Raw genomic sequence first — 27126 nt, 5'->3', positions numbered from 1 at the left:
AGAGAGTATCAACACTAATTTTTCCTTAGCTTGGCTAAACTTGCCTGTCCCAGCCTAGGGTGAGTTGTTTTTTCATATCTGAAGGTACTTTTGCTAATCTGGCAATCTATGTCATTTACTGTTGAGTTCTGCCTCCATAATTACCTGTGAGAAAACTGGGGTAAATTTGGAATTGGGTTCTCTTCCGATAAATTATTATTATTGAGATACCCGAAATCCTTATCACTATCTTGGATCTTAAACATTCAATTTTATTTCTTGTGAGGATACATGGGGTTTGCACACCTTACTTATGGCTAAAGGTTTGCCTGAACTTGCTGTGGGAGTGACCTTGCTCAGAACAGTGAAGTTTCCCTTCCTGGCTGTAACCCAGCAAGGATGCATGCACTCAAAATTAACCAAATATTTTGCTGCTTATTCCAGGGAGGGAGGTGATTTATTTACTTTTTGTAATCCTGATTTCTATTTATGACTCTGTCAGGCAAGTGCAGAATGATCTTGGCTGATTCACTCAATCCCCCTCTGCTCCCTGGTCTTATTTGCAAAGTGAGACTAATTCTGTGCACCTGCCTCACTGAACCATTGGAGGACATTCCATTAATGCTTGTGAAGTGCTCCAAGAAACTCCCTGAAAAGCAAACCATAGATGTCTGAATTTTAGGGGATTTGATTCAGCTCTTGAGGTACAAAGTCTCTGCTTCTGGAAACGAAGAAAACTGTGTAGAACTGCAATGTCTGAATGCTAAATCTCCGTCCCTAGTCGCAGGTTATATGGATTTGTTCACAGTTTGACCTCTATTAACGTTGGATACCTAGAAATAAGCCAAATATCCCTGTCACAGCATGAAACAGCCTGTCTGAGCAGGTATTGCATCCTTGGGGCCTGAGGGGAGCATAACACATCAGTACATCTGTTAACTACAGTGTGGATCTCTACGAGGGTGGGGAAAACGGGCAGCCCAAGCTGCTGGACATGATTACAATGGCCAGCATAGTGGGGATGGCATGCATTTATGCTTTCTACCTGGCTGGGATTCAGTACACAGTTAATTCCTCTAAAGGTAATTTTGACTTTTTTAGATGCATTTAATCTCTTTTTTTCTTTCCCACCCCTTTCCTACAGAAAAATGTTTCTTCAGGGTTTGGGGTTTTTTTTTGCTGTTTGTTAGAACATGTTCTTTTTGCCTCTGGCACTAGCATATGGATTTTCTATTTGTGTGACAAACAAGATAGCAGTTTACTTAGGAATTCTTGTTCCACCTGTTGCTCGAGATCCCCAGCTTTAAATCTCACTCTTTAGTTGGAAATGTTTTCAGGCATCCACTGTGACACTTGATGATGTTACAAAAAATGTAAGAATTCAACCAGCGTGCTGCATAATTTCAAGTGTCTGTCCAGATAGCAGATCTTTCTTTTCTGTGGATTTTCCTATCACCTTGCATTGTGCTAAACAATAATGCTAATCCATTCAATCACCTTGAATATTTTGCTAATCTGTACTTATCCTGTGAAACTACCTTCAGTAGTTAGATAGGAAATGCAAGCTGAGACCAGGCAAATACAAAGTGATTGTGATGTTCTTTTTTCTTTTGAAGGAAGCATTTGATGCCATCGCCCTTAAATGTGCATGCTTTCTGATTTGATCTCATGTTATTGATAATCACGGGCTCTTTTTGTGCCCTGCTTTTGTTTAGGAGCCATCACAAATCAATCTCATGAATCTTGCCTCCTGTCCTGTGGCACTGGCATTAGCCAATGTTTCTCTGCTCTGTGGCAATGACATTTGCATGGCATTCTTGTATTTAATCTGCTTTGTTGGATATTTTGCTCAGAATGTTTTTGTGGTGTTTTAACCTGTGGGGTTTATAGGATTTTATGGTGTTATTTATCTCAGTTCATGTATCTTTCATTCCATTATTAGCATATGTTTAGGAAGAAGGTGCAATAAATGGAAGAAGGCAACTGCGTCCTTCATTTGAATAAAACATAGGTTTGTATAAGAAGTTAATAAGAAATCATGTAGGGACATGGCCTAATTTTTGGAAGGATGATTTGGAAAAAAAATTGTGCTATCTTCCTCCATCTGGATTTTCATCTGCTTTCTCATCATTTCTAATCCTGTTGCCAAAGCTGCTTTCTCAACTTTAAAATCTTTCTGGAATTAAGTGGCTTCTGGATCTTGACAATGCAACATTTTGATGCATGTGTTTGTCACATCCTGATTAGATTGGTAAAACTCCTGCTCTCCCAGGTCCCTCTCAAAACTCAATTCATAAACCAGAGTTTCATACAAGATGCTTCCACTAGGGTGATGAAACAGGGAAATTCAATCATACCACGCATAGGTTATCCATTTTCCAGAGGCTGATGGGAGAGATTGGATTTTCAGAGCTCTTCTGGGCTGTTTTGTTTTCTTTTGTTTTCTTTGCTTCTGTTCTTGTCTTCCAGGCTTCAATAAATTCCCTTTTAAAGTGGAGAAAGTAATTTCCATCTCTTCCTGGCCATGAAACTATTCTTTTCATGTGCTTCCACTGCAGGTGAACCACTTAAATTTTGTCATCCTCAAATTTGTTTACCTCCATGTTCTTTTTCAAGTCCATGCATGGCCAGAGTGACCCATTTTGGTTTATTTTATCAGTTCTGCCTTGTAAGTTACAGATAGAGATACCACAACTTTGTTGGCAGGCATTTAGGCCAGGCCAGTGTAGAGAAATCATTTGATTCTGAAGGTAGGGAATTGCTCTTTTCCCTACATACCTCCAGTAATCACATTTTGTGAGCCTTACAAACATGGGGCCTTGCATTTTTCTGTCAGAAGGCAGCAAAAAACCAACTTCTGAACTACTCAAAGGTGGGAGCACTGGCTACCAAGATCAAAGAACTAAACGTGTGCACAGTGGAAGCCACAGCACTCAGATCCTAGTCCCACCTTGAACAAAGCTGGTGACAATTCTGCTGAATAGTTTCCTTTCTTGCCTGCCAAATACTGAAGTACTTTTCAGGGCAGAATATGACTGGAGGGATTGATTTCTGAGCCCTGTCAGGAGGATGACATTGTGCAAGTGCTAAAACAGCCAGAACCTGCACACTTAATCATTGTTTGATGATGTTTATACGGTGTGGGATACAGCAAGCTAATGGATAGATGATAAACTGGGAAGATGAACTTTCTTCCTTTGTCCATTTACAGCTCAAATGAATGTTTACAAGAACCTGTAACAGAAGCAAACCATCTCCCTAATCACTTCATATTCACTGCAAGATCACTGCACTCTGTTGCTAAAAGGTATAGAAATGGGGCACCATCTCAGAGGAGTGTTTTTAGTCCCATATCAGCTTGGATGCAGGCAGAGGATGAATTTATGAAAAATAAAAGAGGGGAAATATAAAATTCAAATAGACTTTGCAGGCTCATAAAGAGACTTAGCTCAGTGTGAGTTCTTTAGAAGCTATTTCTGCATCTTTCTCTAGAAAGTTATTAGACTGTTCTTATTTTTCCAAAATCTATTCACCCATTCCAAATTTTGACAGAGGTTTTAAAAGCTCATTTTTGTTAAGAAGAAAACAACATTTGACAGAGCTGGCTTTTTTTTTTTTTTTTTTGACAATCTGGGGGGTGGCAGTGGATGAAGAGAATTGTTTTTGCAGACCCACTGAATGAATCAGGAAAGTTCCATCTTTGCTTCGAACTTTCCCAAGGCTTTAAACAGTTTTTGAAATGTTCTCTTCGCTCCAGGCTCCCTAGTTCTCAGTCTCCCTGTGTGTCTTGAGGACACTGTCAGTATCCCCCTCCCACTGTTATATTTTGAGGATGAATTGTTTCATGTTTGTTTATGCTAAGCCATGAAAGCTTGAAATTGAAATTTGTTTGCTCCTCCGCTTCCCATTCATATATGTTCTCATTCATGGTACATTTTTGCTGTAGGATTTTATCTCAAGGGTGCTGAACTGTGTGAGGCTGCAAATATGCAGAAAGAGAAATAAGTAATTCTGTGAGCCTGTGAAGTCGCCTGTCCCACAGCAGGGTTCTCTGGTGTCCACTGAGGTATGAGCAGCAAGTGAAACTTTCCCTGTGCCTTAGACTTTCACAGAATTACAAAGAAAGTGTTTAATGCAGCCCTCTGGAGGGCTTCAGTGCCTTCTCAAAGCAGGGCTAACTTCAGTGTTGTGTTGGTTACTTAGGGCTTTTTACAGATGAGATATGAAAATCTCCATGGATAAAAAGTAATAATGTGGGAGGTTTTCCCTCTCATTTGAGTTCTCTGTTGCCTAATTAAAATTGACTTCATTACATAACCTTTTCAGTGGAGATTGAAAGCCGTGGATGCCCCATCCCTGAAAGTGCTCAAGGCCAGGCTGGATGGAGCTTTGAGGAACCTGATCTAGTGAGGGGTGTCCCTTCCCCTGACAGGGGGTTGGAACTAAATGGTCTTTAAGGTCTCTTCCAACCCAAATCACTCCATGATCAGCTTCCACCTGAACTCTTTCCAGGTCGTTCTGTATAACAATTGCCAAAAGATTTAGTTTGCCCTGGTGTTTCATCCTCACCTCTTTTCTTCAGCTGTTACATGCCTTCAGTAATTTTGTTGCATTTTTCTATACATCTCAGAAAAGAGTATAACAATACATTTTTCTGACAAATTTTACCCCCATTTGGTTCTATTTTAGAGAGATACCAAAAAAAAGAAGAAAATGCTCCAAATCCCTGAAGGTTTGAATTTTTCGGCTTTAACATTCTCATCAGAATTCTCAAACTAATCTATCATTGCACCATTATTCATTGCAATGAGGTCTTTCAGTGCTCTGGAACCAAAATGTGTAGTTTCAGCTTGGCTTGTTATCAAATCACATTCCTCTGGTGCGTCGCAGTGATTGATGGAAGCCACACTTGGAGTGCTTTACATTCCCATTCTTCTGCATCCAACAAGCATCCAAATCAGACAGCTGACCCATGTCCCATGGGATGGCACCAAATTCCCTCACTCTTGCCTTTGGGTTAGGAAGAGGAGATGATGTCATGGAGGATGATGAGAAATGTCTCTTTGCCACGTAGCTTCCCCTCTGGGGTGTGCAGTGTGCCCAACTGCTGTGGAAACGGTGGAAAATTGAAAGCCTAAGTGATTTGATGTAGGAATTGGAAATGGACCAGAGACCACCACACTGTCAAATAGTTCCTCATTCTCTGTGTTGTTTGGGCTGTGGCAACATCACACAGTGAAGCTCAGGTGGAAAAACTCTGCCCTTTAAATTAACAAGTGATTGGAAAAGATCTGAGCCTGATTTTACTCCCTTCTAAAGCATCTGGGATTTTTATTGATTGCAATCAGAGACAGATCAGGGCTTTACAGCTTTTTTGCCATTTTCTGAAATGTTAGGCAGCAAACAAGACACTGGTATTATTTCTGCTATGAAATGTTTGTTAGTAGTTATAGTAGTGATTCTGGGAAGAACATTTGCAATATTCTCACTTTCTGGTGGACTTTCCAAAGATGAAATAATATGGAGGTTTTGATGTGGTTTTTTGTTTGGGTTTAGATTTTTTGGTTGTTGGTTTGGTTTTTTTTTTTAAACTGGCTTGGCCACATTGTGCCTTTGCTAACACAGAGTAGTCACCTGGCAGGTGTTAAAATAATCTAATAGAATAAGGTTAATCTTCTCTCTTTAATTAGACAGCAATATGTAACACACCCAGTGGGCCAGATAACCTTGAAATTTAAAGTGAGAGTAAAGACAGATTTGAGAGGAAAATGTCTTTAGTTACAGGGGGTTGGGAGTAGAAGAAACAGGAGGAAATGTTCTCTGATATAATAGCACAACCCTACACAATCCCTCTTCTCCACCCAAACACTTAGAGAATGTTTCTCAGAAAATGGACTGGGGTATCTTATCTTATCTTATATGCTCTTATAGGCATTGCAGGATTGTTTGTTAAGCACAAACTTGTGCAATCTTGTTGAAAATGAACCTCAACAAAATTCAGGGTCTGTCAGAAATCCTTTCCTTGATTCCATAAATCACTTAATCTTCATCTGTAGAACCTAATGTGTTCCCATCATTGTAGCACCAAAGTACTTTAAACTCCTTCATGTATTTCCTCTCGAAACACCATGGAGAGTTTATAATTATTTTTACAAGTGAAGAACTGAGGCATTGCAGTTTAGACCTAGGTTCAATAAGAGGCAATGACATGGCAGCCTCATGATGTCCCCCTAAGTGAACCATTGTGTCACTTGCCCCCCTCCTGTATTGCAGCACCTGGGGTTTTGTTCAGGGCTTTGCATGCAGCTGTAAAACTTTCAATTAGTTATGGTAAAGGGAGTGTCTGGCTAATGGACATGTCCCTGCCTTTAACTTCTGATGACATTTACACATGCTATCTGATGGAGCAGCAGTAGGCTGCTTGCAGAGCGTGTGTATGGGAGTGCAGGGACAGTAAAAAGGGCCTTCCCTCCCACCAACCCAAGATAAATGTGTCCTTATAGATGCAAAACGTCATTTTCAAGCTGAATAATTTGTAGATGCAGCAAGACTATGCAGGAGTACAATTAATATTCTGGTTCAGTATGGGAGTGAGAAATACCTGAGTGTGTCAGAGCCCGTTAGCAAACATTATAAAAGGGAGTCTGCAGCCATGCTCTGGTTAAACTCTGCTTGTTAGGGTTCAGCCAACAGTTTGGCAGTCCTGTGCTGCTTCCCTGGGTGCCAGCACACACCTTCTTGGCAGTTTTGGTGTCAGGTCAAACCCTGCCTCCAGGATATCCAAGAGGAAAAGGCCTTTGTGATGATGGAGGTAGACGATTTCTGGCTGAGTTCTGGCATGGCCTAATGAGGATGTGTGTGCAGCATGTCCTGAGTGGAAATAGTCTGGTATGCTGTAACGTAACAAAGTAATAATTTCATTTTATTCAGGAGAGTAAAGGCAATATCAGGTACAGTTCTGACCCCAAACACCACACATTAGAGCAGATTTTCAGACACAGCTGAATGCAGCAGTATCAGGATATAAAACCAAGAAAAATGGCTGAATTAGGGTATAACTGAAGCCCACCCAAGACTCATTTGTGATCCAGTAATGTCTCACCATTTTATAGTAATCTCTGACTGCTCTAATTTCACAAACTTGGATGTTTCTAAAATTCTGTTCACTCACATTGCCATTTTTTGTCAGATTTGGAGAAGCCTTGAGTACAATCAGCTTCAGCTCAAATCAGAGCTGGATGCTGGACATGTAACATGCTATGTAAACCCAAGTCCTCTTAAACAAAAGCCCTGTCCTAGGCCTCTCAGATAGAAGGTTCAAATTAGTGGCTGTCTCTTATGTAAGCCAATTTTTGTCCCAATTGCTCTTTTATGAATTGAGGACAATGTGGTTGCCTCTTGTACCAGTTCTGTTGGGAAAATTAGTCCATCAGTGCTCATAAAGCAGTTGTCTCCTGCAGTGCTGAGCACTTTAGAAAAGCCACGAAGAACTGAGTAGCTCTGTCCTTGGAGCAGGCTTTGAGTAAGAAGGAGCCTAGCATTGCATACTGAACAATAAGGAAAAGCCAAAATATTGAATAGTCCTCTCATTAATGAACAGCGCAGGTCCTGTGCACAGAATAAAGAGAGTCTGTGGAAAAGCACCCCGTGCTCCTGCAGTTAAAGGCTGTGTCACAATAATGACAAGCACAGGGCTGAAGGAAGGCTGTGTGTACCTGTGCATCCAAACTTTTAAGAGCTCAGCATTGTGACGTTAAGGGTGGCTCCTTTGAGTGCAACTCTCTGTGTGTAATGGGTCTGGTAGTAAGAGCTGAACCATTTTTTTAGGGGTGTTCCTATAATGCTGGTCTACAGAGGGAACATGATGTGTCTTTCCTCTTTCCTAAACATGAGCAGAATTCCAGATTTGTGTGCCAGGCAGTATGGGAAATATGTTGTAATATGCAGGAATATCATCCTACAACAGCTGGAGTATCCACTAATTATTTTCAGATGGGCTGTGTGTCTGACTATTTGCACAGTCTGAGGCAGGACAGAAGTGGGAACAAAAGCATAATTCAAGAGGAGCCACGTCTTCAGAAACACATGTGTAGTAGCTGCTTTCTGTGAACACTGTGATGATGAAACACTTATTTCCACCCAACCTGCCCTCCAGGAATATAGACAGACCAAAAAAAAATACAAATGGTTTAAAAAAGGGTTGCTTATCTGAAGGGAAACATTTGTTAGGAAACAGAATTAGAGCATTGTGGGGAAGTGTCAAGTAGATTGGGCAGGAGGGCCTAGAGGAGTTTGACTTGTTGACAGGGTGGGAGTCCAGTAAATTAGGCACATGATAAAATTCTCTTTCTCAGTGGTTTGCAGCTTGTGATCCATGAGCAGGTGGCTTTTGGACCGCATCAGAAAAGAAAGTTTATATAATACTGCATTATAGGCTACATATGTGAGATTTCTGAAGGGCCTACAGTGGAAATATTTTGGGATCCAAAAGTTGGAAAAAAACCCCTGTCTCCTGTGTCATTAAGTCAGTGATGTGTTTGGTTTTGAAAAGGCCAAACAATGAATCAGGCTTTAAAATGGAAGCACTGTAGGTGTTACCAGTAACTTGTTTAAAATACCTGAGAGCCCAAGATTGGCGTGGCAGTGACTCAGATCCAGCTGGGAGCGAGAGTCTGAGAAAGCTTTCCTGGGGCAAGACAGATGGGACCTGCTCCCGCAGGGTTCATTTGGAGAGATGCACACATGGGGACAGGCTCTTCCTGTGGGAGAGCTTTGCTAAACTGTGCTTGCATCCCAGGGGAGGTGCTGGAAACCCTGTCCCACTGAAAATTGGGCTGGGCACAATGCAGATATGAAAATATGCAGAGAGGGGGTGAGTCCTGTCATAGATGCAGGGGTCAGCTGCACTAGTGAGGGGATCTTACCCTCTGACACCCCAGGCACACTCACAGGGTGGAGTTCTCCTATCTGCAGGATGGGGTTTTATTTCCAGCGTGCTGCTTTGTGCCCAGGAATCCTTCTGGCATCACTGAGGATCTGGGGTGTGTAGGGAGAGTTAATACAAGAATTGAGATATATCCTGAAGATCAGAGTGTGCCCATGTCAGGAGGGAACGCATGTCTCCCTTGGTGTGTACGCCTGTGACACCTATTACCAGCCCTGAGAAATGCTTGTATTCATCAGGAGAAAATATCCCTTTGTGTTTATTCTTATTTAACATTGTTTACACAGAAAATGGAGAAACACATCTTTAACCGTCATGTACGATTTAAAATTATGCCAGTACAGCAGGCAGTGCTCATTCTGCAAACATCTACTCCACCATGTGGTCTCTGGGAGCTAATGCTGGTCTCTGCATGGCCAGCCCGCTCTGCCTGGAGCACACTGCAGTGGTTCTGTTAAATAGCCTTTGTGAAGGTTTCCAGAGCTCTAAATTAAAAATGCAGAAAGCCGAGGAGGAGGAGAGAGTTTTGAGAGCAGGGGTTCTCTGTAGCTGGAGCATTAGGATGTCTTGCTACCTAATTGCTTTAGAATATGTGGGCTTGAATGAATCTATTTTAATGAATAATAGGCAAATGCATAAATCTCAAACCCCAAGCACCCAAACGGTGATATGCACACTAATGAAGACCTGACTTCCCTGGCAGGTGTGGAGTTGATTTGTAAAATGCCGTGAATATATCAGTTTTGAAATGATATTTATGAAAAGAAGCAAGTCTTCTGCGTGTTGCCCTTGTCTTTGCTCCCTCCTGCCACACACCTGCTCCTCCTCCGTGCCGCTGCAGCCTCATGGCAGTCCCTGCTACAGCTCTGCCTTCGAGGAAGGGCAGCAAGAGAGACCAATTACCCTCTGTCTCCACTCTCACTGCAATGGGCCTGAGAGAGGGGGGAGAAAAGGGGAGTGCTCCCCCTTCCCCACTACCTTTTCAATTTCAAATCCTAACCCTGTTGGTAGTGCCATTTGTGGGTTGGAACTCCCCGGCTTTGTGTGTGGAGATTATCTGGAGATTCACCTGGTGCTGATCCAATGAACCAACGCAGCCTCACAAAGCTGAAGGGAAGGGTGCAGAGTTCTCTTTGTAATAAATCACATGGTGTGAAAAAGGATTTCTTTACCTCCTTTCCTCCATTATTCTCCATATCTCACCTTGTGGAAATGGGTCTGTTAGGAAGAGACTTAGACTCAAATGGTAGGAAAAACGAGCAGGGCAGGGAGAATTGAAGGTAAGGGAAGGTAGAGCTCCTGTAGGTTTCTATAACTTGGAGATTCCAGAAAGAAGAGGCACAACCTGAGAGAACAGGAAAAAGGCCTGAAAAATAAACCCAGCATGGGCCTTGGTACCAAATGCTTCCTCAGGATGTTGTCACTAAAGCAGCTACAAAAGAAATCCTTAAAAGCAGTGATGAGTTCAGTCCCAGAGGCAAAGGGGTTCTGTCCAGAGGACTGCCCAGCAAGCTGGGTGCTGGTCTGAACATCTTTGGTTTTACTGAGTTGAGCTGGTAACCTCTTGAGATCTGGCTGCCTCCCAAGTAGGGAGGGATGAATACTGCAAAATGTTTCAGTTTCCAGTGCAATTTTGAAACTCATTTGCTTTGACTGAATTTGCACTGTGTTTATGTAAATTTATAAAACTGTAATAAATTTATCTACTTACAGAAAGCAGAAATTTTAGAAAAAGGCTGGAAAACGTTGGTGAAACACAAATTCTAATTCAACAAGAATATTCTCAGAACCTGATTTAAATGAACATTCAGTCACGAAGCAGAAACACAGTATGTGGTCTGTATATCTAGCAAACTATAGCAAGCATAATCCAAAATTCGAACAATGGTTAACAGCTTAAATGCTTTAAATTACATGCATGCCATTTCTTGTGGCTGCAGTGACTGTGTGACCAAAGCCCGGGTTTTCACAGTGGGAATGAAGACCACAACCAGGTAATAGTAGCAGGTTGCTATTTTGCTTGTAGCTCACCTATTCTGGCTATGCTTTTTTCTAACCTGGGAGAGTCTGTGCCAGCACACCGTTCTCACTGGGCTCTGTGACACTGTGACCTGCCACGTTCATAAGAGCATCCACGGGCATAGTCATTGAGACTCATGGAATGGGATATCCTCCAGTGCCCTTGCCCCAACCCTCACTAATTCTGAAGCTGCTCTTGTCTTCCCTTGCAACTCTTGGAGTCTGTAATGTCTCCTGATTTTCTGTCTTCTGCGTTCCCTTCCTAAGATCATCCTTAAGCAGTTCTTTGATATAATTTAGGGGGCTTTTTTCCCCTCTTGTTAATTTTGTGCTGAACACATTGGTTTATTTACAGCACAAAATAAATCTCATCTGTACAGGGCAGATTTGGAGGCACTTTCTAAACACTTACAGCCGTGTGAGGAACTGCATTGAAGCCAATGACGACAATTGCAGTCTGAGTGAAAGAGCTGGTCTCGAAAATTGAGAGGTTATGTACTATATTAGAACACACTTGTTTCCCACCATAGAGCTGCTGTTTCCAGAGCATACCTATGTTTCTACTTTGCCTACCCAGTGTTTGAAGCAGCAAGCAGTTAAGCAGCAAAGTCTTCCAGAAATTAGCTGGTTTAAGGCTGGGAGGATGAATTAAAAAGCAGTGCAAGATGCAATTTTTAAGTTATCCTGTTCAAGCTCTTGCACTGGAGGCATCAGCCATGAGGGAGATCACATCAGCTGGGAGCAAGATAATAAAATGAATGCAGGGTCTGTAATGGGCACGTGGGAGACTCTTGCCGTATGTTTTGGTCATGTCCTGATATATGTGAGCTGTGGGAGACAGTTCTACATGTAACAGAGTCAATAATCAAATCTGAAGTACCAAGGAACACAACTTGATGTTTCCTTAGAGAGGCCACAAGTTTGCAGCAGATGAATAAAGAGAGAATGTGGTAGATACAAATTTGTCTTTAGGCAAAAAGGAAAGAAAAAAGACTTGAAAACTGGAAGGGGGGAGAAAATATTATGCTGTTTCCAGACTGGAAAGAAATAGTAATGCCTACATCAGAAACTTAATTAATTGTTGTTACATTGATAAATGTGATATACCACATCAAAGACTAGCTAAATGATATTTGGAAATTAGTTTGGATTCCTATTAAATTGAGCTCAGAGGAGCTTCCCAAATGAATAACTTGTTTTCTAAGCATTGCTTCCTTCTGTTTGTAAAGTCTTTTCAAGTAAAGACAACTATTTTTAACTGTTCTTGTTGCTTTAAATGAACTATGAGTTTCATCTTTTACCAGACATTCTCAACACATCCAAATTGCAATGCCTTATCTAGGATCTTACAAAAATTAGGTATTGCTTACTTCTTTTCCCCATGGGGATGACTTTGATAAAGTTATCTAAAAAGTTCCAAACCCCAAATTTAACATTGACAGTCCATGTTTGAATTTAAAATTTGCTTCTGTTGCTCTCTAGCTTGGCCACTTCAATGTGCTTTGAAGATGAACATAATGGAATCAAAGTATGCTCATTTTCTCTATTGTTAAATATTATTAAAGAAAATGTAAATGTGACACATTAACTATATAAAGAGATATAAGTTCAAATTCTGAGCTCTTAAGAAAGTTTTTGTACAGTAAGAATGTTGTTTTCTTGGGAACTGTGCCAAAATACAGTAAAACTCATGACAGTTTCTGCTTTTATTAAATGAAAAACTCATTCCTCTCCTTCTGCTCCTCTGCCAGTTTTATCCCGGTGTAATTCCACCTACGTCTCTGGAAGTACTTCTGGTTTTTATTAATGTCTATGAGTTCAAAAGAAGATAGGATTTAGTAGAGCTGAATGTAGAGAGTTTACATCAAGACAAAAAGAAGAGAGAGAGAAATCTGAAACAATATGCCACGGAGTGGGATGGCAGCAACTTTCAGAGTTGTCTGTGGAATTGTAGCTGTTGGAGTGTCCAGAAAAAAATCCATCTGTTTCCTTTACAAGCAGAGAAGTGGCTACCATGACAAGGAGATGGCTTCTCTCCCCCAGCAAGTCAGCAGTGATGGAGCTGCAGAGCGGCGCTTGGGTGTTTGAGCTCCCACAGAGCTGATGGTTGGCTTGTGTAAAGCCAAGGAGCAAAGCAGCTCCTGCTTGCTTAGATACCCGTAAGAATTTTTACAAAAGAAAATGTCCCATTAACTTTGTATCCTTTGGTTCATAGGAAAGTATTTATTCATCAGGTTTGTACACTAATTTCACCCTCTGGTTTCATCCTCTCATTTTTTTAAGCATTTCACCTCTCTTAATTTTATTTTCCTTTCTCTTTGCCAATTAAACCTGTGTTTTGAGTCTTCAGATTTTCAGAATTTTTTGCCAAAGGATAGCACTGCTGGAGTGAATCTCTATTGTTTGCATAGGTGTGTTTAAAAGATTAAGGCTGAACAGACATTCTTGTAATAGACATGGGATCAATGAAAGCTCTTCTTTTCTCAAGAAGCTTTAAGGCTTAGCAGCGAGGTTGATTTTTTTGTTTGTTTGTTTTAACTGTAGAGGAAGCTGCATCTCTACCTGGGCTTTTATTATTAGTGTGGTCTTCCACAGAATTTCTGAGCAAAAATCCACCCAACTCATCCCAAGCTCAGTGTGAGATGACAGAATTCTCTTCTTGCATGTATCAGTAGCCACAGATTGTCTAGGTGATCTCTGCAGGAGGCAAGGGACCTGATTTCCCTGTCTTCCTACTTGTGCCATTTCCAGCTTTTCCTTTTATTTTTCAAATTTAAAATTTTCAGTTTTAGTGTCTACTCTGTCAACAGCCCCCTGAGTTTCAGTGGGGCCCCACAAAGAATTTGGATACTACTCCATGGGGCTGTGAGCAGCAGAATCCAATTCAGAACAGTGTCCTGAGAGGGATCTGAGTCAGGGCAGGAAGGAGAAGCCAAGGTGGCATCCATGCTCCAACGCCTGCAGGATTTGATGGCCAATAAGCATTTTAACTTGGTGATTTGGTTGGCTAATTTTTGTGTAGGGAATTGCAGGAGGGGAAGAGACCGAGGCCCTGGGTTAGTGGCACAATGACATTCATGCTTTAAATCCCTTAAGCACAAACTTAACGGCCATTGATTACAATACTCTGAACAGCTTTGCTGAGTCAAAGCCTGACTGAGGACAAGCTGAAGGTCCAGCTTGGTGGTGCAGAGTGTGAATCACCCTTATAGCTGCAGACCCTCAGCCACAACTTCAAAGAGAAGGGAACCTCCAAGGTCAGGGAAGGCTGTTCCAGGGCCAGCCTGCCAAGCTGGGAAAAGGCAAAGGATACAGTGAGCACAGGTTGTGGAGGGGAAGAAGGCTGAATGACTAAAGCTGTTTCAGTTGATATTCTGCTGGTCACGTTATTTCTGAAAGGGGCCATTGCTGCTGTCTTTCCTCAGGGGAGTGTTTGCTTTGTTTCCCCCATGAGAATAACATTTAACTACTTCAGCTGCAGAATATATTCCTAATTCTGCAGCTGATCCGAGGAGAGGCTGCAGCCCACGTAAATCCTTTGTGTCTGTTTTTTGTGTGTGTGTCTGTGTGCAGGTGCTCCCTGATGGGGTTTGACCTGAACCGGCACTGGGCAAATCCATCTCCGTGGGCTCATCCCACGCTGCACGGAGTGAAGGAGCTCATCATCGACATGTACAACAACCCGGTGAGTGGGGATGGGTGCTGCTGAGCCACCCCTTGCGCTGAGGGACCCACCCTCTCTCGCTGCAGGGTGCAGTGGGATGCCAGCAACTCTTAACCCAGTGGCAAACCAAAATAAGGGGGAAGTCAGCAAACATCCCCCCCACCACTGCAGGAGATCAAGGAACAGTTGTGCCTTTTGCCACAGGAAGCATCAGAAGTGGAGAAAGCAAGTGAAATGAAGTTCAGCTCAGATTAACTATGAAATAATTCTGAAAGCAGGGCCTAAATTCAATCGAGCTGCCCTCATGCTCTGAGCTGGATTCCAAACAGCAGGCCCCCCAAATTGAATTAGGGAATGGCAGTGATGCTTAATCCGGGGCTCTGGCAGTGGTGGCTGTGTGGTGTGCAGTGCAGGAGGGGGAGAATATTTGCAAATATTATATAAACACATACTCATGCTCACTCAGAGAAGCAGAGGTGTTCTTGAAGGTGAAATCTTAGCTAATCAGAGGAGATGGATTGTGGAGAATATGGAGGAGTGGGAGGGAGGCAGACAGCTATTGAATGTTTGACATCAAAGCGCAGAAGGATTATTGAACATGGCACCTAAGGAAAACTGCTGAAAAAAAATGGAGATGGGTAGGAAAAAATCACTACCAAAAAATAAGAGGAGATTTTATAGATTATTATTTTTTTCATTATGGGATTTCTGGTATTTGTCCTCTCTTTTTGCTTCTCACAGTGGAGAGGGAATTGGAATCTCTAATTCCCCGAACTTTTGCTAATTTTTCCTTTAGTTTTTTTGTTTTTTTTTTTTTTTTCTTTCTTTCCTCTTTGTTTCTGTGAAAAACGACCTGGTTTTCCTTGCTAACAAAGAAAGAGGATTCTTACCCCCGACTACATCATGTATAGGATAAGACTGCCTTTAATTTAACTCCTGCTTTTCCCAATGCATCTCAATTGGACTTTTTATCTTCCAGCTGCAGTAATACCTGTACAGAGGAGGTTTTAGGTACAAGGAAGATAGGTTAATAGATAAGATCCTTATGTATGTATGGAGTGGAATCCAATTGCATGAAAAATATTTTCTTAGACTGCTAATTGTTTGGCACAGAATTTGTCTTTCTATTCAGTTTCTGCAGCACCTTGCACTGTGCGTTGTGCCTCTGACCAAGGTTCCTAAGCTCTTTTAGTGATGATGAGAATGATGGAAAGGCACAGAAAGGAGCTTTGGAGCCAGCCTGGTCTTTCCTGGGTTTTCTACTCCAAAAAGCAAGACAGTTTTCCTTCTAGATGATGGAGAGAGCATGCAGACTGCTTTGAGAAGAGGTTTTTTCCCGGAATGAAGAGGTCTTTAAACATTACAAGAAAGTTGGGTGTAGGGAAATGCTTGTAGCCAGTAAGGCAACAAATCCTGGCACTATTAAAAGCCTCTGTCAGTAAAATAAAGCTATTCTTGGAGGTAGGGGAAAGTTCTTTTCAGCGTCATCCCATTCTAAGGAAGCTTTGAAAATGGTGGTAGCTTCCATCTGCCCCATGTATGAAGAATGAATTAATTTGCGTTGGTGGCTAAAATGAAGAATCAAAAGAACTGTGTGGTGAGAGCTGGTCTGAAATGGAAATCCTTTTTTCCCTCTGTCTTTCTGTCTCCCACTCTCCCCAGTGATCAATCTGAGATGAACCAGTTCCAGTTCATTTCTGTCTGAGGGAAAGAAAGGGGAGCCTTTCAAACACAAGTGTAATGTTTCATTTTCAAGGTTATTGAATTTTTTTTTAAAAATACTATTTAGTAATCTCTTTTTTCCCCTTTTTTTTTTTTTTGTGGGGAACCAACAAAGTTCAGGCTGCTCTTCAGAATTTCATTTCTTAGTGAATTATCTACCCACTGAAAAAACCTTGTCTGGTTTTATCATCCCCTTGTCAACACCAGCCTTTCTGGCAGTTCCAGGGATGCTCAGCAGTGCAATGCAGTACATGGGTTTACTGTTATTTTCAGGCAATACCAGATTCTTGGTCCCTCTGATCCCAGTAATATTTGTATGAAAAGACCATATCCAAAGTGCAGGGGGAGACATGCCAGCTGCCTCACAGAGAGGGCATGGGACTGTCCATGCACCATCCTGCTTTAGCAGTGACTGCTTTTATTAAGTTATGACAGAATGCCAGAATAAAACTGGCTTTAAATCCCTTCAGGCAGCTAAAAATTTTAGGTGCTTTTCAGATGTAGAGTGTTACTTTCGGATGAGTAATATATGATAGATGGTTGGCTGCATGCACAGGTGACCTGCTGCAGGAGGCCTGGGGTCAATCTGTGTCACATCAGGCATTTTACATCTGAACGTCTGTCCTGCCACCCCTCTCCTCACCTGAAGTCTTCCCACACTGGGGAATATGAAATGAAATAAAATGCAAAACCCAATTCTCTGAGAAATTATGTAATAAAAAAATAACCTTCATCTCTCCCATTGCAGACAAGATCTGCCACAAAGGGCTGTCCACAGAAGACTGGACTGTTTAAAGCAGAGGAAGTTTGGCTTCATGTTGCCATTGCAGAACAGCTCAGTGCAGGACTTTCAGATGCATTCATTCCCCTAAATCACTTAAGGAAAATTAGCTGCCATAAGACCATAAAACCATGTTTTAAATATTGCTGCATAGGAGGATTTTTCTTCTGCTCTGCAGTATGGGAGATAAGCTCTTCCCTTTGAAAAAATGTTCATTCTGGAGCAGGGAGGATGAGTGACACAGAAATAAGTGAAGTGGGTATGAGGCACACACACGATGCTGCAGCTTCAGTGATTCCAGCACTGAGTGTTCCAAGGCTGAGTGTTTGCTGTAGTTACTGTACAAAAATAATCCAAAGTACTTTGTGGTTCACTGTTCGTCTGGGTTTTACAAAGTGGGCTTGTTTTATTTTATTTTTAAAGTGTTTCAAATTGCATAAGGACCATATTACCCTTAGGAAGGAAAGGATGGGTCAAGAAATGAGAGAATGATAGGAAGATTTGATCTCTGTGTCACTGATTTGACACAGTAACTTTGATGATCACTGTCATTGTGTTGACCTACATGGAGTGAGGGGATATTCTCAGATGTTTCTAGTGGTGCCAGTCTTGCAGATGAGACTGAAGTGATAGACTCTTCTAGCTCATGTGCTGTTGGCTGGGGATATTTCTGTTCCCAAGTACCTTTCCCTGCCCATATGCGAAAGAGCAACATCTTCCCACCACTCTACCAGATGATACTTGTTGAAACAGTTGATGGTTTTCCTGTCTGTGCTGGAGCAGGAAGCAGAATTATCTCAGAACATGAATGTATTGTTTAAACCAACTCAGCTGACTTTTGTTTGGAGCATGTTAAATCATGCTCACATCAGCCATTCGAACAGCTGAGATGTGGGGCCAAAACTTTCTGCTTGTGCATGATAACAAGCACAAGCATGCCTTGAGGGAGCATTGCACAGGTGGGGATTATTTTTTGGGGGTGGCCCCACGGAGAGACAAATGTGTCATCCTTGTGTGGATAGGAAACAGATAGTTATGATCACAAGTACCTACTCAGTTGTGGTAGATGGTTTAAGATGCCTGGAATCAGATTTCTTCCATGTCATTCAGCAAAGATTGATACCTTCACTGTGCTGTTTCAACCCCTTCCCTCTGCAAGGAAGATTGGGATAGATTATTTCTGTCATTTGGTTCTCTTAGGACCTAGGAGACAAGGGACAGGCAGTGACTGACTATTTGGGACGAATCTGTTTCAAGTAATTTGCCTCTCCCAAATGAAAATGCAGACACTCTCATTACAACATTGGAGTTTATTTTCTTTCTATCGTGTTTCTTCTATTCTGCCTGTTTTCCACCTCCTGTTGAATTGAAGCTGGAGTCCTACAAGCAAATGATTCCTTTGCTAGATGCTGTTCACCTTGTCCCCTGAGTGAGCCTGAGACCTGTCCAAAAAAGAAAAGAAAACACAAAAACCCCACGTACCTGGGATGTGCTCCTTAATTAGCATCTCCTTTGTCATGTGCGTAGACACTAAAATTTAAATTATTTCTGCATAAGTGACTTTTCTGTATCCATCCCTGACTTTGGAGTGCTCGATATTGCAGCCCTTGAATACTTTTAATACTGTTGTGGGTGAAAGTTTTCTCTGATTCAATGCAAAATGAAAGCCCCAGCATGCTAAACTCTGAGTCATCTGCTGGGCTGGAACCTTTAGATCCACCACACAGACATCTGCCGCAAGGGCTGATGAATTAGCTGATAGAGGATGGCAATCTGCTATTGCTGTGGACAGGAGTGAGGGAGGGAAGGAGCCTGTGGGCTTCAGGGGAATCTGCTGACAACAGAATTAATAATAAGAAAGGATGAGTAAACATAATACTGTAGGCATGGGGAGGGGGTGGTATTTAAGGGTGAATGACACCTTTTATGTTTTTGAGCAGGTTTTTTAAGATTCCATGTGGAGGCTCAGACTTGAACAAAATCATTATTTTCCAATCTTCCTGTCTCTGAGGAGGCCTAGCTTTTGATCCCAGTAGGCTTGAGTGGGCAAGCAGTAAGAGTAGAGGGGAATTAGCCTGGTAAGTTAACATAACTGGATTCTTCAGCAGATGACTGTGTTCCTCTTCAGAAAGAGAATCTATTTACCGTCTTCCAAAGTTACTGAATGTACAGTTCTCTGGACCTGTGTTATCATCTCTCCCCAGGCCCTTCTTTAGAGGCTGATGGGTGTCCTCCTAGGGCTGCCTCCCCTCAGAACATCCTGCACCTTCACTCTACAGGAAGACAGCAGAGGGAGCTTGTTTTGGGGAAAAGGGCCTGATCTCTGAGTTTCAGCTTGTTGCTGATAAACCCTGATAATAGAGAACAGGTGAGGTTGAAGGCTGAGTGGTGTGAGAACCAGGTGAGCTCCTCCATGAAGGGAAACACGTCTCCCTGACTATCTGTAATTTGTTAGAGCTGACTCTCCTGTCCAGCCAGGTGTCTTCTCTACATTTCCCCATTGCCAAGGAGTACAGTCTCTTTCCCCCCCATGCTCACGCACTTCCTCTCAGTTTTCTGTTTCTTCCATTCTGGTTCTGTGTTTTCCTTGCTGTCAGGAGGTTGCAGGTGTTCTTACCACTCCAGACCACTTCCCAGCTCTTTCAAAGGTGCAATTTGGGTGCTGATGCTTGACCAAGGCCCTCCATCACTGCCCCTCTTTGTGCTGCTCCGTTCCAGACACTGTTTAGGCCATGCACTGTCAATCCTGTTGTTCAGCCTACATCTTTTCTAGGCCTCCAGTAGCACCATTTGGATTGTACTGTCAAGGAGAATAGTTGTGATTGTGCAGGAGCCATGGTCCAAGTGTGGAGTTGTGGGAGTGCTCCACATGCAGCACATCCAACCCCTCACTTTTTCCACTGTCCTCAACTTTTGCAGTGAAACAAATCAGGAATTTTTTTTTTTTCTAGTATCCCTGTCATATTTTGAGAGAAGCATTCTGGTTTTATGGAAAACTACGTCACAAAATATAGACTTAGAATCCTATACCTGATATTTTGCAGGTTGCATCTATCCCCAACGGCAGGGTTGCTTTAGTGACCTCACATCCTCTCTGCCTTGGGCAGTGCCACATTCTTCACCAGACAACACATTTAGAAAAATGTAGCTGGTCTCCAAGATGTGTGTGCTTTGCTGGAGAGTGACATAAATTTTATCTTTGTCAGTCCTGCAAATTATGTCAGTCTTAGAGGCTCTGCTTCCACTCATCTCGTGAAATGATGTTGTTAATATTACCATCAATGTGACACAGGATAGTTGACAAGTAAAGTAGAACAACAGATTTTGCAAGGGTTTCACATCAAAATTGTACACTTAGGCTTCTTATGCTATAAGCCCTCAAGTAGCATTTTCTAATCTAACATTTGAATGACTGCAAGCCATTGTTTTCTCTTCAAAAATTCTTTTCCCTCATCATCTCCCCTGCTCCTGTTATAAATTGGAGCAACAAACTGGAATATATTTCACTGAAAAATTTTAAGCTCATTCTAGCTGAAGCCAGTTTGGATGTTAATAAATGTTTGGAAAGGCTGTGGGTTGGGGTTTGGTGTTGCTCAGAACTCACTTGGAGCCAAACAGATCAGCTGGGGTCTGCATCATCTGGTGTGAGGAGTCATAGCAGATTAACTCAGGGTAATGGGATCTGTAGCACCACACACTACCTGGCTCCATTTTGCTGTTAGCAGAGCTCTTACACTTCCTTCCCCAGGTAAACAACACAAGAGTAGTGAATAATCATTTCTAACTCGATATTGAATTTTAACAACCCCCTGGGAAGTGATGCTCAGAGAGTCCCTCAGACATCCTGGGTTGTCATTTGTACCTGCTGGTTTTCACTCTGACATCAAAACAGCCATTGCCAGGCATCATCTTTTGCCAACAATTCTCAGGATAACATAGTATATGTTATTCTGAGTTCTTCTTGGGCAGAATGGCCAACATGCTGCCTCTTATTTCTCTCCTCCTGAAATTAGAAGAGGGATCACCTCTGCTCATGCAGTGTGTATTCAGCTGTGATAGCCCTGTGGCCTCTTTCTATGGTAATGTTCATGTTTTTGCCACTCTGTTGGTATTTCAGAAGTGCCCTGTACCACTTCTCTCTTGCAAGTCCCTGTTGACTGTAGTGTAACTTTTCAGTAATTTGAAAATATCATTCTTATTTCAGTTCACTGTTGAACAGTACTAAGGACAACCTTTCTCTCAGTGCTGCAGTTTAGCAGTGTGATGTACCCATCATTGTCTGATTCTGTAGCTTGTGCTCAGGATTTTGACGCTATTTCACATCTTCCTGTTGGACCAGCATAATCAGAGCTACTGATGCTCTATCTAACATTATACTTCATATAGGCTGTTTAAAAGTATTCCCATTAAACTCTTGTCGTTGTTAAGTATGGACAAATTTGGTATCTGCTGACAGAAGCAAAGGTGGTGTGCATGATCAGTTTATTAGCTGTGGCATTTTCTGATAAGAAATCATGTGAGAGTAACAGTTCAGAGGGACTCCTTAGTTCCCTTTCATGCAATTTTAACAATTCTGCTTCCTGGAGTAAACATTCTCTCTTGATCTAGTAATACATTCTATGTTTATACCAGGTAAAGAAGCTTCTGATCTTAGCAAATTTCTTCCCACAGTCCCTAAAACACACACAATATTTCAGAGAAACTTGCAAATAGCAGAGCTGGTTTTACACTAGAACAGATTATTTGCAGGAGATGCTGAATCTCTCCCACTGGAGGGCTTTATGATGGGTATTTATTGGAAAAAAGTTTAGACAGAGTTAATTCCCTTTTGAGGCAGTTGAATAGACTCAATAAACTCTAAAGATTTCCTTCTCATCTACAATTAACCTGTGATTTTTGTCCCTTCCCTTTGATTTGTTTTCAACATGTAAATCTTCGTATATATAAAAGGGAATATATAATTTCTCTGGTAACTTTTAGGAATCATTGACACCATTAGATGAAGTTCCACCTGAAACTGCGAACTCCTTGTTAAAGTGCTAGTGAAGGAAGGGAGTGCTATTCAGGCCAACCAGTGCTAATAGTCTAATTTTTCTGCTAAGTGAAATCTATATATTGAAATTATAAATTGCATTTCATCTAAACTAGACAAGCTTTTTGGCTGATTTTGTTTTGTTTTGATCACACTTGCATGCTCATAATCTAGCTCTGGCTGATGCTACACTATATTTTTGTCAAATACTCCAGATTCTCCAGGAAATGTTTCTGAAATGGGTCTACAGCTACCAAATTTCTCTCTGTTTCTACTCAGTCATTGTGCTAATCATATCACCATAGTGGTAATGGCTGACACGGGCTGTAGTTTCTTTGGTTTTTTTATCCTATCCCCATTTGGTAATGTTTTTATCTAGGATAGGAACAAAATTTCAGGTGAAAAAAAAATAATGCAAAGGAGAATGAAATGTTTTCATTCAAGAGACTAAAATTTCCTTTTTTTTTCAACACAATAATGGCCAGTTTTCATTTGTACCTGACACTCCTAAGCTGTTGTTCTCCATGATACACACCTCCACGAAGCACTGCAGACAGATCAGTGTGTGGTTCACTATCATATTTCTAGATAAGTGCCCCTTTACTCACCTCTAATGTTCTCACATGTTGTGTTAACACTTTCACCCTGTCACGTGGGGTGTCTGTGTGCAGTAACATCTGCACCTTGCTGCTCTAAACATCTAAACCAGTTTGGAGTTTTTTTTCCCAGGAGTTAGCTATTCTGAGGAATCTCTGTGCTGCTGCTTCTTGTTTGGGGCAGAAATGTTAGTTATGCCCTCCACTTTGCAGTGATCTACTGTCCACCTTATCTTTTCTTCCTGGTGTTTTATTGCGATTACATGGAACTTATGTTGTTGCTTTCTTAGTTTTAGCTCAGCATCTTGGTCTCTTTCCACGGCTCTTCAGGGCCTTTAGTCAAACTCCTCTCTTTTACCTTGGATCAAAATATTATCCATCAAAGCTTTAGTATCCTCTCTACCATCAAAACATGGTTGTATTTTCCTGGGATGTGCCTAGGGGGATGAACACAACTCAAATGTCCCTCTGAGGAAATAGTGTCTCCTAAAATAGTTTTTTGAAGATGAACAGCCATGTTTTCTATTTTTCTGGGGGCATCTGCCAGCACCCTGCTGATGAATCAGAGCAGTCTCTTCAAAGAATTTACCCCTTGCCAATGGAGGAAAATATTCCCTTTATATAATACACTTTTTTTTTTTCTTGGACTGAGTGTGCAAGAGGAGTTAAATATGAATTCTTTTCTCACTTTCTTGCATCTTCTTCCTGCTTCAATGTTCTGTAATTCTTACAGATGTGATGTTATTGAATTCCTCTTAGGATCTGCACTGGGGAGAGAGGATTTTGGATTTTTTAATTTTAAGTAACATTAATCAGGGAGTGGCTGACATGTTCAGTACTGCACTGAGAGTTTCCTCGAGTCTGGGAGATATAATTAAGCTCCTCCTCAATAATTCTGGTTTCATGTTTCTCCTCCCCTTCTCAGTTTTTCAGTGAGACACGAGAGTTTGAGATTTTTTCTCAAAAAAACACCTCCCCTTTCACTTCTGCTCCTTCCCCAAGTGCTTCTATAAAGTGGGTCAGAGTCAAGGTCACTGACAAGTCTGCTTCAGTGCTTGCATTTGAACTGCTGAGCACTGAGGAGAATGAGCTCCTGCACAACACAGCACTCAATTCCATCTGCCTCTTGCCCGAGCTTCTTAGAGCCAGGGCTTCTCACAGGATGCAAGTGGAAATGCCTGGAATGAGCTGATCCATTTTATTTTTCCCACTTCAGATGGCGTTGGGACCATGCCCTTTGTTCAGTTTTCCTGGGATTGCATTTGCCTTGTAAGACACAGGGGCAAAGTCACTGCCAGGGCTTTTTTATTTAATACAAAAGAGCTCGTAGTATTCAAAAATGATTTAGAGAGAGCTGGCCAAGTGTTTGACCTAACTGTGTCTGTTCATGCTTTTCTACTGGTGCAAGACAGCAGTAATAGAGCCAGTGGACAATTAGCCCAGTGTATGCAATGAAGATGGGTGAAGTGAAATGCTGATTTTAAATGAGGATATTGACATAATAGCATCTCAATCAGGGAGCACTGGAATAGCAGTGTAAAATTATACCCCAATAACAGAGGAAACCAAGCCAGCAGAGGAGTGACATTATCATTAGAGTTCAAGGAAAGATCAGAAGCAAAAAAGAGAAAAAAGAAAAGAGAAGAAAAGAAAAAGAGAAAAGAGAAGAAAAGAGAAGAAAAGAGAAGGGGAAAAAAAGGCAGGGAGCGGAATTGTATCAACAAGTACTGAAAAATCCCACAATCTCTGTGCATTAAAATTTCATGCCAAACTGGGATGGTAGCACTAAGCATCTTTAGTGTCATGCTCAGAATTACCCCAGAATCAATGAGGACTCAAGGAATGTAATGACAGAGTCTGATTAAGGGTCATGATTAAAGGTGATGTAGAAACCACATTTATACACTTTAAAAATGACATCTTCTGGAAACGAGGAATCAAAGAGCCTGAAAGAGGAGAGCAATTTTTTTTTTATTTATCCCTTAGCAAGGATTAATTCTTGATTGAAGATGTACCTGTCAAAGAAACATTCCGCAAAAATAAATATAAGCATGCTCAAATTCGTCATTCCTGGTGGAAATCAAAAAGACCCATGGCATATACTTCTGAAAGGAGGCCAACACAAAGTGGAAAAGAAATTTAAAAGTAGTCACTAAAAGGGCAAAACAGAAGAAAATAACACTTTGGGGCAACATGGCAGCTATATGAAATCACCACTGTAGGAATGCATTTTTTCAGCTTTACCATTAGAGAGTAAGTGTGTTACCCCTCTTTGAGAAACTCCACAACTTTATAAAAGGTTGCATGAGAAGTTAGCAGAGGGGATTATTAGACATGAAGAAGGTCATTAGCATTAAAGGACGCCCTTTCAAGTCTTGCCCAAATGAACTAAGGAAAAAAAAAACGCAGTACACTGGCAAGTTAAATGCAAACCCATAATAATAGCGGACAAAAACAATTTTGAAGAAAAACTTGCTAAAGGCATAAAAACTAATAATAAAAACTTTTTCAAACACATCAGAGGCAAGAAGCCTGCCTGAAGGTCTATAAGGTTGATAGATGATCAAGATGTAAAAGTGCTCAAGGAAAATAAGGTCTTTGCAGAAAAGCTAAATGAGTTATTTGCTTTGGTGTTCACAGTGAGGAGCCTAAAGGGAATTCCCAAATTAGAGCTGCTCTTTATGGGGGACAAGTCAGATAACAGTGGTTTAATGGTAGTTTTCATTTTTGAAAGAGGAATTTATACATCTGCTAGCCTGTTTTCGGGGGGTTGGCAAGCATGAAGATAAAGGCAATCAACCTGTTGCCTACTTTGAATTTCTGAAAAGCATTGGCAAACTTCTAGCCAAATGATTTAAAAGAAGTTAAGAATCTCAGTTGTGATTGGATGATACGAGTTTGTGTGCTTATTTGTTCTTTTTCTTGCATTGTTTCCTTAAACATCCTGTGCTGCCCACAGCCAGAGATCTCTGTGTGGCTGTTGTTTCATAAACCTGTGCATGGGAAAGACAACACAGCTCCTGCTACTGCTCTCTGACAGCCTCTTGTACTATTCCCATGTTAAAGTAGAAGGGGTGGCTGTTTGATGGCTGGATTGGCACTATCAGGTTTGTGGACAACCAATAGTGGTTGTTCTGCCTAAACAAGAGCTCTGTTCTGTCCCGTGTACCTCTGCATTCCTGCAGTTCGGGTGCATAACTCTTGGTGGAGTTATTTTGCAGTGCCATACAAAAAAAGGGGAAAAAAAAAAAGTGAAATTGTGTTTTGATGGGAAAAGTCTACAGACTGTGTGATTTCCCTGGATAAAAGATCATTATCCTCAGGGGAGGCCATTATATTGTCTTTGTGACAATATGCAGAGGTATAGGATAGGTCCACTGCTTTCTTGGCACACGTCGTTCCAAAATAGTAATCCCAAATAATCCTGCAGACAGGATTCTCCACTGCTTATTTTCAGTTTGTGCCTGGTTTATTGTGTCAACCAGAGCCTGTGCCTGAGAACAGGAATCCTGTGAGGAAAACACAGTGACTGCCTAACAGCTGAAAGGAAGGTAACTAATGGATCCAGTGGGGATATTTAGGCAGATAGGCTTTAGTTACAGACTGGGTGACTAGAGCTGAACGAATAATGCTGTTTCTCTTCTGCAAAGTATAATAGATATCCTTTATGATTTCAGGTTGCCAGATCTTTTCCTTTTGCAAACTCATCCTATGAGGATTATAATGAAGCAGAGCTGCTTCCAGAGTTGTTATTTTCCTTAAACCTGAAAAACTGCTCTTTTAGTTTCATAGGCATCAAAAAATAGCTTATTCCTGGTAGCATTACTTGCTGGCTTTTGCAGGCAGCAACCCTGCAGTTTTGCATATGTTTTCTTGATCTAGAGCCCAGTTTAAGCTGCTGAATGGGGTCTGTGCCTCTAATGTTCCCTAAGTGCAGTTATGAAGAAGAAATTGCTTATTTGAATCATTAATCAGTCTCTGGATGGCTGCAAGTTCTTATATTTCATGGCTGGTTTTCATGATGTATGTGACCTATTCATAGCACCACTTAAGCTGCACTGGAACAAGACTAATTCCTATTCTTGTTAAAGCTTTTCTGCTGACGTCCTTCACTAGTTTGAGCTTAGAAACCCTCCCAGACTCAGAGGACCAGTATATGCAAAACTGCTGGAAAGGCTCTTCAGACAAGAAAACTGAATCAGTAGCTTAAATCTTTCAAGTTAGTGTTACATGACAGATCGATGTTTCCTACGTGGATGCATTCAGTCATCTTTTCAGAATCTGATTACTATATGCCTTGTGAAAAATCCAATTAAAATTAATGTATTAATTAACAGAAGTTTAATTTTCTTCTTGTCAGGAGATACATCATGATGTTGGAATTTTACC

The 27126-nt window shown here is 41.4% G+C and overlaps 1 protein-coding gene across 1 annotated transcript in view; it reads left to right on the top strand.

The window, feature by feature from the left end:
• The window catches only part of BEND5 (BEN domain containing 5), an 885907-nt gene that overhangs the window by 723647 nt on the left and 135134 nt on the right, over positions 1–27126 (top strand). Inside the window, exon 9 of the mRNA XM_032118194.1 lies at positions 14516–14627. Within this exon, the coding sequence (XP_031974085.1) occupies positions 14516–14627 (112 nt within the window). The remainder of the gene's footprint in view (positions 1–14515; positions 14628–27126) is intronic.

The sequence above is a fragment of the Corvus moneduloides genome, chromosome 9, assembly GCF_009650955.1.
Source record: "Corvus moneduloides isolate bCorMon1 chromosome 9, bCorMon1.pri, whole genome shotgun sequence".
Classification (NCBI taxonomy): Eukaryota; Metazoa; Chordata; class Aves; order Passeriformes; family Corvidae; genus Corvus; species Corvus moneduloides.
Note: the sequence above shows the minus strand (reverse complement) of the source record. Positions and strands in the feature narration are given on the sequence as shown.